Source organism: Anolis sagrei, chromosome 1 (genome assembly GCF_037176765.1).
Source record: "Anolis sagrei isolate rAnoSag1 chromosome 1, rAnoSag1.mat, whole genome shotgun sequence".
Classification (NCBI taxonomy): Eukaryota; Metazoa; Chordata; class Lepidosauria; order Squamata; family Dactyloidae; genus Anolis; species Anolis sagrei.
In genome coordinates this window covers 286549432-286561879 of record NC_090021.1, presented here as the reverse complement: position 1 = coordinate 286561879, position 12448 = coordinate 286549432, and the positions used below count along the sequence as shown (strand labels likewise).

General features: G+C 39.3%; 1 protein-coding gene across 1 annotated transcript in view; it reads right to left on the bottom strand.

The window, feature by feature from the left end:
* Positions 1-6688, bottom strand: part of UBR1 (ubiquitin protein ligase E3 component n-recognin 1) — a 70594-nt gene extending 63906 nt beyond the window's left edge. The window contains exons 1-2 of the mRNA XM_060761052.2: positions 6510-6688; positions 1405-1661 (exon numbers count right to left, since the gene is read on the bottom strand). Coding sequence (XP_060617035.2) covers positions 1405-1661; positions 6510-6578 — 326 coding nt within the window. The 5' untranslated portion in view covers positions 6579-6688. The remainder of the gene's footprint in view (positions 1-1404; positions 1662-6509) is intronic.
* Between the last annotated feature and the right edge of the window lie 5760 nt (positions 6689-12448).

The window sequence follows — 12448 nt, the reverse complement described above, 5'->3', positions numbered from 1 at the left end:
GCCTTCTGCTTTCAGAAAATGCACAGTAAATGCTAATACTCCAGGATTATCACATTTTAATCTGATAAAGGCAGTCCCAAAGTTACAAACATCCAACTTGCAAACTACTCATAGTTAAGAATGGGGGTGAGACTAAACAGAACAAACTGCAGCCTTCCAGGTGTTGCTGTATCACAACCCTCAGCTCTAGTCCTGATGTGTAAGTTTAATTAATATCACTGTTTAATTGTTATGTAATAAGATTTTATATTGTTGGCTTATATTGTTGGCATTGAATTGTTGCCTGTGTTAGCCACCCTGAGTCCCTCCTCGGGGGTGAGAAGGGCGGGGTAGAAATTGTGCAAATAAATAAATAATGAGGAACACAGGAGTTGTAGACTGGCATCTGGAGGGGGGGGGGCACATAAAATACATAGCAGCAGGATATTGCCCATGGGTTGAGTTTGACACATGTGATCTAAATCATTGCCTACTGCCTGAACTGTTGAGAGATCCAACAATTCCATACAACCTCTCTTTCAGAAACTCCTCTTAATAATGAAGATGTAGGAATACGGTCATAAACCCCCCAGTATTTAGACCTATGTTAAAGTTATTTCTGTGAAGATTTTTGGCTAAATCCACAAAAGCGATTGACTAGCCAATTAGAATTTCCTGTCATGTGTTTTCTTCAATAACAAAAAAGTGTTTGGAAATAAACTGCCTTTGTTTGAATGTGGAGAGCGAGAAGAAATGACCAGCTTCAAGGTGCAGTACATAAGCTTAGATGTTTTTGCTGCTTTGATGGGTAGCTCTTTGGATCTTAATAGGTTTTATTAACCAATGGTCTGCCTACTCATTTTACTTTAAAATCAAATGATTGTTTGATATTGGTTCTTTAACAATACAACTAAAACTATTATTTTCTCTGCTGATTCTTTAATAATTCAGTCAAATTAGAAATTGCACTCCATTTAATTTTTCTGCCTAGTATGCAGTTTGGCCAAAACAACTTTAAAGGCATTAGAGCTACTTCTCCCTGGTTTCCAATATATCCAAGATATATAACTATGGGTCGTGATGGTATTTGTCTCTGAAGAACAAATAGCATCCTAATACTTGTCCTACCTCCCAAGACTGTAAATGCAGACACAATCCAGCTTGTTATATCATCTTATAATAGGTTAGAAACAATGCAGCTTATTTTTTTTAATTAAAGTACCTATTCATAAGTTGATTTTATTTTTGTCTACTGTGTATCTACTAACTTTTCCACTAAACTTTTATGTAACTATTATTTTAAGAAGGGTCTCAGAAAAAACAGACTTTTTTGAAAAATGCATGCACCACCAGAACTACTTTTACTTATACATACTTCTGTGTCACATAGGACAAATGTTAAAAGATATGACAACTATTACTTACCTGCAGGAATACGTTGTTTCCCCACCTTTAAACACCTTGCCACAAAGCTGAGGGGTGCTACTCTGTCTTAGCTTTTCCAAACAGACATCTGGATCTTCCCCAAACAGATACCATTCCAGAGGGTAAAGTATAGTCTTTTGAATTATTTCTTCCTCTTTCTCTGGCAAAGAATCCATTTCATCAGAATATATATCTGGAATAACTTTTGACAAATGCTGAAGAAAGGCAGTGTAGAAATCCAATTTTTCATCCCACCACTGCAAGGAAGAAGAAGAGTATACAACAGACATTAAAACAGAAAAGAAACAGCACAAGAACTCAAGAGTACCAACATTTTGCATAACAGAAAACTATGACTGAAATCCTATTTTCTCTAGAATAGACCTGTTGAATCAGTGGGATTTAACTGTGTACAGACTAACCAGTCAACAATTAATTGAATAGGGCTACTTTGAGATCAACCAATAAGATATCAGTAGTTGTTTCTACAAGGGTGAGAAAAAAATTATTTGCACAATAATTATATTAAAATTTTTGTTGGTTGAATTATTTTATCAGTGCTTTCCATGTAAGGAGTTACTGCTGCACACTTTTTAAACTGTTATGTCTGCTTATTTGCAGCTGCGATGAAAGAAAAGTTTCTTTTTAATGGGAACTTTTCAGACTGCTGCAGCTGACAAGGCCCCAAAATCAAAGTGGTTTCATAAGAAAAGACACAAAATGATATTTTCCAAACGTTTGACATCTGTCTCCCAGCCTTCCATTGTTTTCTACCTATTATTATTATTATTATTATTTCATGCATTTCTACCCCGCCCTTCTCCCCCCAAAGGGGGACTAATTTCTCATTTACTAAATGTTCTCATTTAATAAACCTGCTTACTTAATACATACTAATCTCCACAACTCTATCATTTCTTCATGTTAAAACCCTAAAATAAAGATTGCCTTCACAAAATTTATTATCATGGAGCAAGCTGCAATATACCATCTGCTGAACGCTCAGTCACAGATTTATTTCCTTGAATCAGAAACATCAATCTCTTCAGTTGTCAAGAAAAACATCCCAGGAACCTGTTCCTTTTGTATCAAATAATCCCTGCACAAACGGTAATTAACATTTTAATTTCTTCAGATCCTCTAGCATGTAGATGCATCAGAAGATACAAACTGAGCCTAACAACCCTCAAAACAACTTCTAATATAATGGTGCACAATGGGATCTCGTTGCCTGGACATTTGCAACTTAGAAGAAGACAACTTTTATGTGAACGAAGTGTCTTAAACATAATGAAACCAAAATCAGGTGTCTGTGCTAATTTTCCCCAAGAGGTAACAATTAGCTGCTTTAAACTATTTGTTCTATGTTAGGAAGACCGTGGCCACAATCCTTTTGAGTAACATATCTATGCCATTATAGGAGGCAGCATATTGTGGGAAGGAGAGAACAGAAAAAGCCTTCTTTGTAAAGGAGAGAAAGCTGCCCTGCCAGCTCCCAAACTGATGGAGATTATCTTAGGTTCTATGTCACCAATTCTGACCCCAGAAGTAGTTTATATTAGCATAAAGAACAACTAGTACAAATTGGGCATCCCACATACAAAATGCTTGGGACCAGACATTTCCCAAATTATTATTTTTCCCCAGATTTTGGAATACTTGCATATGCATAGTGAGATATCTTGGAGATGAAACTCTAATTTAATCACAAAAATAATTTATGTTTCATATACACATCAAACACATAACTTGAAAGTAATGTTATGCATAATATTTTTAAGAATTTTGAGCATAAAACAAAATCTGTATATACTGAACTATCAGAAAGCAAAGGTGTCACTATCTCAGCCATGCATGTGGACAGCTTTGGGTTTGGTGTGTTTTAGATTTTGGAATTCCAGATAATGAGGATGCTCAGCCTGTATCAGATATAATCAGAATTCTGGCCTCTCACTACAACCCTTTGATCTGTTGCCTGAGAGGACATTCGTGTATTTAATAAGTATTTCCACATTGCCTCCTAGCCTCCAAGGGCTCCTGTGGTTATGAACAAATGAGACCTAATTAAAACAATATAAAGTTAAAAACATTTTTAAACACATAAAATACACTTTAATATTGCTTCCATTTGTCTATTCTGCATCTACTGCTGTTCAGTTTCATTTGGGGATCCGAAGGTCTAGAATTTAAGTTTCTATGACATATTCAGAAACAACATAGTTTCCCATTTTATCCTAATACAAGAAACTACCATTAGGACTTCATAATGGAACAAATCAGATCAGGATCTGTTGTGGTAATGGGAGAGGTGTGAAAGGACACAAACTATTGAAAAGTAAAAGTTATGGGAAAGCTCCCTAACACCATTGCTTAATTGGCAGTGGTTAAGTTCAAGAAAGAAAGAAAGAACTTGTTTTGCTTAAACCAAAAATGAAACAATTTTTGCTTCTGGAAATCCCCAGTGTTAAAGTCCTTGGCTAAACAAACACTGCCCTACATCAGATAATAATGATCGGGTTCAGATGAAGGCTCTTTATATTACTTACAAGTACCTAGCCATTAGGTTTACGTTTAAAGCTTTGCAACTGTACTCTACAGAATATGGTTCTGCGCAATTTCATGATAGTTTTTCCATTTCTTGCTATCATATTTCTCTTTCTACAATGGAAAAAATCTTATTAATTTTATAGTGTAAAGAGTTTTGTAGAAATACAGTTCTAGCCTTTAGTGTATTAAAAATAACTTTTAAAATTCATAACACAGGTAAATTACTAAAAATTCTTAGTCCAGTTTTTTTTGGGGGGGGGGGGAGAAACACCTCCTTTCAATAGAAAGTTATTTTCAAGACTACTTGAACATTAGTTTGCTTTTGAAACACAGTCTGAGTCTAAACCAACCACTGGGTAGAGCAATGAACACCTACAAACATCTTACGTAAAACCAAACTTCAATCCCCCAGCCCTTCTAAGATTGGGAAAACAAGTCCCATGATGCTTCGCTGGAAGTTTAAAGCAAGCACCCATGGCATACACATAGCCAAAGGACATAAGATGCAACTGGTTCTTTCAGCTCTTCTCTGCAATCTATCTTCAGTCTAAGTAACTCTACCAATTTCAACTTTGACAGAAGAAATAAATTACTTGGTACTTTGTGCTTTTCCTGCATGGCAGAGGGTTGGACTAGATGGCCCATGCAATCTCTACCAACTTTATTATTCTATGATACTATGACTCAAAACTTAAGGGTTGGGGTGGGCACCTTCTTTCAACACCAATTTCTTTTCAAGGCTACTTGAGAATTAGTTGGCTCACCAAATGTAGTCTCTAATCATCTGTTTGGTAGGGATATAGCTTCATCTGAAACAAAATTCCATTCCTCGAGCCCTCCTAAGATGTGGAAAACATGTTCCATTGTGCCTTGCTGCATGTTTGAAGTAGGCACCAACAGCATGCACACAGCCAAAGGACATAAGATACGATTGGCTCTTTCAAGCTCTCCTCAACTTATCTTCAATCTAAGTAACTCTAGACATTTGTATATTACAACTATAACTTTAAAATTCACAGCACAGGTAAATGACTTAAAACTTTTATTCCTGCTTAGGGGGACACCTCCTCCCAGTATAAAATTATTTGCAAGGTTACTTGAGGCTCACTGCCCTTCCAGACAAGCCCTATATCCCAGGAGCTGATCCCAGGTTTTCTGCTTTAAACTGGATTTTATGAGTCCGCACTGCCAGATAATCTGGGATAAACAGAAAACCTGGGATCAGCTCCTGGGATATAGGGGCTGTCTGGAAGGGCTCTTAGTTTGCTTTCCAAACACAGTCTCTAACCCACTCATTGGGTAATAATTGCAATAATAAAACTTTATTTATAAACTACCCTATCTCCTCGAAGGGACTCAAAGTGGTTTCCAACAAATACGGCAAACTTTCAATGCCAAAAGAAAAACCATACCAACGGTTTACATAGGACAAGATACATTAGACACTATAAAACATAACTATAATTTAATAATCAAAATAGTGAGAAACACAAACAAGAAATAAAATAAGAATGTAAAAATATCATAAAATACAAATAACCCTGATAAAACAAAATAAAAATAAAATATAAAACCAAATACATTTGGGTACTAAGGATATTTACATTTAACAAAATAGCTTCACCTGAAACCAAATCCCATTCCTCTAGCCTTCCTAAGATGCGGAAAACATGCCCTATGATGCTTTGCTGGAAGTTTAAAGCAGACACCTATGGCAGGCATATAATAATAATAATAATAATAATATACCCCGCCACCATCTCCCCAAGGGACTCTGAGCCGCTTACATTAAGCCAAGCCCAACAACAAAAACACATCAATAAAAACAGGGAATAAGCAAAATAAGCAATACAATTAATATAACTCACACATAGACAATAACACACAAGGATTTAAAAACCTATGGTCGGGCTAAATAGTTTAAACCTTAAAATAAATGCTGGACATGAACAGAGGATGTATCTAGTACAGTGGTTCTCAACCTGGGGTCCCCCAGATGTTTTGGGCCTACAACTCCCAGAAATCCTAACATATGATAAACTGGCTGGGATTTCTGGGAGTTGTAGGCCCAAAACATCTGGGGACCCCAGGTTGAGAACCACTGATCTAGTAGGAGGGTTTTAAACAAAATGTAAACAAGTAATTAAAGTGCTTCTCGGGATATTTGCAGGGAATTGTTTCCTTTATTCAGGGAAGGCACACTGGAACAGCCACATTTTCAGGCTTCAGGCGGCTGAGGGGGAAAATGAAAGGGCCTGAGGCTGTTAGGAATGATGGGAGTTGAAGTCCAAAACACCTGGAGGGCCCAAGTTTGCTCATGCCTGCTATATAGGCATTAATCCCTTCAGACTGCATATACACTATGGCATAGGCATCCACATAATCCTCGGAAAACGAATATTGTATTCAACAGACACTACTAAATCCTCAGAACAGTTTCCCCTCCCTATGACTGGCGTTTATAAGGGCTAGAAAGCGGCGAGGAGCGGCCTTCCCTGCGGCCGGGCGGGACCTGAAGCCCTCATTCGAGTTGCCCTCCTTCCGTGGCGGAACCTCACCCGGGCCAGCTCCGAGGGCTTGGCAGGGGCCGCTCCTCCTCCACCGCCGCCGTCGCCTCCGTCCGCCATCTTGGCAGTGCTGACACTCGACAGGCTCAGCCGCGAGGGACGGAAGCCGACTTATTCCTCCGCCGTCCGCTTTTTAAATGGGCCCTACGTCGCGTCATTGAGCATGCGCGGCGGCTCGGTGGCGCATGCGCAAAATAAGGAATCTCTACGGAACGTTAGTCGGCCGCTCGTTCTTGACTTCTTAAAGGGGCGGGTCCTGCTTAAAGGGGTGGGATTGCCCTCCAATGATCCCTTCTGCGTGCTTTGCGTCAGAATGTGTGGGATAAGGGTGCAGGTGCAGTTTGATAAGGCCTTTCGCCTACTTTAGTACTGGTGCCTCACCAAACTACAGCTTCCAGGATTTGCATTTATTTATTTATAGTGTTAGGGGCAGACCAAACAGTTGTATTGCATTTTTAACAAAACAAACAAACAATCAAAACACAAAGTTTGCAAGCTTGGTAGTTGATTAATCCATTTGCATTGAAGGTGGCAGTTCAAGTGTTGTCAAAACTGCATTCATTCTACGGTGTACATCAGGCAAGGAAACTAGAAGTAGTTTTCTAAGATCTACAGAGACACTCGCTGGAACACCTCAGCAAGCGAGAGTCCAAAAGTGGCAGGCTCAAACCCAGAACCTCAACCAATGGCTGATACCAAATGAGAGACTTTCCCATGGTTACACAGAGGACTGGGCAACTTGGAAGGCACTGAACAGACTGCGCTCTGGCACCACGAGATGCAGAGCCAACCTTCAGAAATGGGGCTACAAAGTGGAGTCCACGACATGCGAGTGTGGAGAAGAGCAAACCACAGACCACCTGCTGCAATGCAACCTGAGCCCTGCCACATGCGCAATGGAGGACCTTCTTGCAGCAACACCAGAAGCACTCCAAGTGGCCAGATACTGGTCAAAGGACATTTAATCAACTACCAAACTCACAAATTTTGTATTTTGTCTGTACGTTTGCTTTGTTCTGTTAGAAATGTAATATAATTTGACTGGTTGTCCTGACACAACAAATAAATCGGGCAAGGGCAAACTTCAGGCCTCCGGGGGTTTTGGACTTCGACTCCCACAGTTCCCAACAACCTGGTGAATTTTGCCCATGCCTGGTGTGGATGTATCCAAGTCTTCAAATTCTTTCATTCTGGTTAATGACTTGAGCCAAGATATGGAAAATCTTGCGCTATTTCAGTGTCTTCAACACCTACTTTTAAGATATGTAATCCATCTGTGGTCATTTTTATTCTCTGGATGGCATCCTTGAAGTAACTGGACTGACCTTGAAGGAGCTGGGGGTGGTGACGGCCGACAGGGAGCTCTGGTGTGGGCTGGCCCATGAGGTCACGAAGAGTCGGAGACGACTGAACGAATGAACAACAACAAATGTTCTAATTTGAGTCTCTTTTGTGGAGAGAAAAGTGGGGCGTAAACCAACATCTTCTATCTTCTATATAAATAAAAATGTAATGTTTGTGGGATTAACATAACTCAAGAACCACTGGACGAATTGACACGAAATTGGACACAATACACCTAACACCTGATCTGGCCACGGTGCTCCACGCTCTTGTCACATCTCGAATAGATAACTGCAACATGCTCTACGTGGGGTTGCCTTTGAAGACTCTTTGGAAACTGCAATTAGTCCAACGGGCAGCAGCTGCAATTAGTCACTGGAGTGTCATACAGGGAGCATACCACCCCCCTGTTGTGTCAGTTCCACTGGCTGCCGATTCAATTCTGAGCACAATTCAGAGTGCTGGTTTCGACCTATAAAACCCTATACGGCTCCGGTCCAGCGTACCTGTCCGAACGTATCTCCTTCTACGTCTCACCTCGGAGTTTAAGATCTTCTGGGGAGGCCCTGCTCTCAGCCCCACCTCTGTCTCAAACATGTTTGGCAGGGATGAGGGACAGGGCCTTCTCAGTGGTGCCCCCCCCCCCCCCCCCGCCTGTAGAATTCGCTCCCCGGGGAAATTAGGTCATATCATCCCTCCCCACCTTTAGAAAGAAGGTAAAAATGTGGATATGGGACCTGGCCTTCGGGCAATTAGGTTAAAGGGCAATTGATAATGTTGACTATGGCTTGGAAGTGGATTTCGATAAGTTAAGCGGAGTACTCAATAGTATATGGCTAGATAAATAGCCACCAGACTGGTAATAGCTCAATGGACTGTAAGTATACTGTTCTAATCTTTATGTGTTAATGTTTATGCTTTTAACTGTTATAATTGCTGTTTTGTATTTTATTATGCGGCATCGAATTGTTGCCAATTGGAAGCTGCCCTGAGTCCCCCAAGGGGTTGAGAAGGGCAGAGTAAAAATGCTTGAAATAAATAAATAAACAGTCCAACGAGTGTCCACACAACTCCAGCGAAACAGATTTTAAATCCCAAAAAATACACCATATATACATATACAAATACACTCATATACATATACATATGCACACATTCATACACACACACACGTATATATGTGCACAAACACACACAAATACACACACATATACATATGCACATGCACACATACATATATACATATACACATGCATTCACATATACACATACATTCACACACACATATATACACACAAATATGCATATAGACAAGCACACACATATACACAATATGCATGTACACATCTAAACACAAATACACAAATATATACACACACTTATATACACACAAATATATACACCCACATGCAAAACACATATACACAGACTGGGCCACAGCAATGCATGGCAGGGGATGGCTAGTTACTCATAGAAACACTAAAAAACACAGCAGAAGAGACTTTAAAAGCCAAAAAACCAAAAAATGCATTACAACATATGCACAAAACCACATATATACACAACCACACATATATACACATATACACACACAAAACACAAATATGCAGACTGTGTCACAGCAATGCATGGCAGGCTAATAAAATAAATAAATAAATAACCTGTATTTATTTATTTGAGAGGAGCCTCCGGTGATGCAGTGGGCTAAACCACTGAGCTGCTGAGCTTGTTGGTCACAGGTTCGAATCCGGGGAGCGACATGAGTGTCTGCTGTCAGCCCCAGCTTCTGCCAATCTAGCAGTTTGAAAACACGCAAATGTGAGTACATCAATAGGTACCGCTCTGGCAGGAACATGACCTTGGAGGTGTCTATGGACAACACTGGCTCTTCGGTTTAGAAATGGAGATGAGCACCAACCCCCAGAATAGGACATTACCAGACTTAATGTCAGGGGAATATCTTTACCTTTACTATTTATTTGAGAAATGTATATTCCACCTTTCTCTGAGCACAGACCCAAGGCGGCTACAACAGAACAAAAACAATACAGTACAAAAGTTAAAATAACCCATAAAATCATAAATATTTGAAACAGGTAACACAGTTAGCATCATATCAACATTTTTTGTAAATCAACTTCTTTCCTCGGCTTTCTGCAAAAATTGTTCTATATCTTAAACTTTTAAATTAAGCATTAAGGGTATAGGGTTACAGCCTGTGTTGGACGGGGTTACACTCTCTCTGAATGAGGCCATGTACTATTATAATGAGTTGAGTGCATGTACGTCTACAAGGAAATAAGCTATCTCCAAATTGACTCAAGATACCAACTTACTTTCCCTTTCCCAGAAGTGGGCAGGGTTTGGCTGAAGGAAGCATAGGCAACACATCAGATGTCCACATTTATGTAACAGAAGTCCTGTGCTGCCAGTAAGATGGGTTATTCAGTTTTGATACCCCGCTTTTTCTCTTCCCATGAAGGAGACTTAAAGTGACTTACAGTAAAAGCATTTCTATACAATTTTAAATATACAGATATATGAACACTAAAGCCTTCTGGATATTGAAAACATAATAAAAAATAAAGTAACATTGAAACCAGAAAGTTTTTATTGGGACTATTAGACAAGCAAATACTGAAACATCAGGACAGAATCTTCCTGTACATGACTACAGCAGCAAGAATTGATTATGCAAAACTATGGAAGCAGGAAAGAACACCAACACCAGATAGGTAACAATATTTTTTGAAATGGCTGAAATTGACAAATTAGCATTAATTCTACAACAAGACAATACACAAAAACTGCAAGAAGTCTTCCTGGCTCCCCTTTTTCACTGTGGCCCCAGAGCAACATAGTTTTCTGTGGGCAAGCAGATGGCGATTACTAGATGGCATATGTTCTATATTAGAAACTAGAGCTGATGTGGATTATCCAATGACATTTTCTGAATCAGCACCCGGAATAACCAAACCAAATCTAAAGTTGACCAAAAACTGATTCGTAACACTTTTGGTACTAATGTTGGAGAGTGATCCCTGGTCAAGTGGCCTCTGGTCAAAGTGGTCTGTAGTCAAGTGGTCTGTAGTCATGTGGCTCCTGTACAAGTGGTCCCTAGATAAGTGGTCCCTGGTCAAGTGTTGCGGGTCAAGTGGTTGCTGGTCAAGTTGCCCCTAGACAAGTGGTTCCTGGTCAAGTGGTCCTAGGTCAAAGTGGTCCCTGGTCAAAAACAGGGGCCACTTGACTACGGACCACAAAAAACATAAATGATAGATAATTATAATATTTATTTATTTATTTATTTATTTACGACATTTATATCCCACCCTTCTCATCCCAAAGGGACTCTGAGTGGCTTGCAAGTTATATGTACATACAACATATTATATTATTAGCATAGCACAGTATTAATATTATATATTACTACATTGTACTATACCACTATACTGCAATATTATTAGTAATATTAGCCGTCCCCTGCCATGCCCAGTCTGTGGTCCAGTCTGTGTATATATGCATATATGTGTGTGTATGTATTTGTGTATATGTGTATATATGTGGTTTTGTGCATGCGTTGTAACTTTTTTTGGTTTTGTTTTGCTTTTTTTCTGCTGTGTTTTTCAATGTTTTTATGAGTGATGGCCACTTGTTGGCCTGATAGGTGTATTGTGTTCAAATTTGGTGTCAATTCGTCCAGTGGTTTTTGAGTTATGTTAATCCTACAAACGATCATTACATTTTTATTTCTATAGATATTTTTTATGTTTGTATCTATTTACGACATTTATATGCCGCCCTTCTCAACCCAAAAGGGACTCTGAGTGGCTTACAAGTTATTTGTACATACATATTATATTATTAGCATAGCACAGTATTAGTATTGTATATTACTATATTGTACTATACCACTATACTGCAATATTATTAGTGATTCATATAAATAAAAATGCAATGTTCGTTTGTGGGATTTACATAACTCAAAAACCACTGCACGAATTGCCGCCAAATTTGGCTACAAGACACCTACTAACCCAAGGAGTGACCATCACTCAAAAAAATTGGTTTTGTCATTTGGAAGTTGTAGTTGCTGGGATTTATAGTTAACTTACAATCAAAGAGCATTCTGAACTTCACCAATGATGGAACTGAACGCAATGTGGCACAAAGGACTCCCATGACCAACATAAAACACTAGAAGGGTTTGAGGGCATTGACCTTGAGTTTGGGAATTGTAGTTCACCTACATCCAGAGAGCACTGGACTCAAACAATGATGGATTTGGACCAAACTTGGCACAAATACTCAATAATGCTCAAATATGAACACAGGTGGAGTTTGGGGGAAATAGACCTTGACATTTGGGAGTTGTAGTTACTGGGATTTATAGTTCACCTACAGAGAGCATTCTGAACCCCACCAATGACAGAATTGGGGCAAACTTCCCACACAGAACCTCCATGACCAACTGAAAATACTTAAGGCCATCCAGTCCAACTCCCTTCACCAGGGCAAGAAAACGTAATCAAAGCCCTCCTGACAAAGAGACATCCAGCCATAGATATAGATAGATAGATAGATAGATA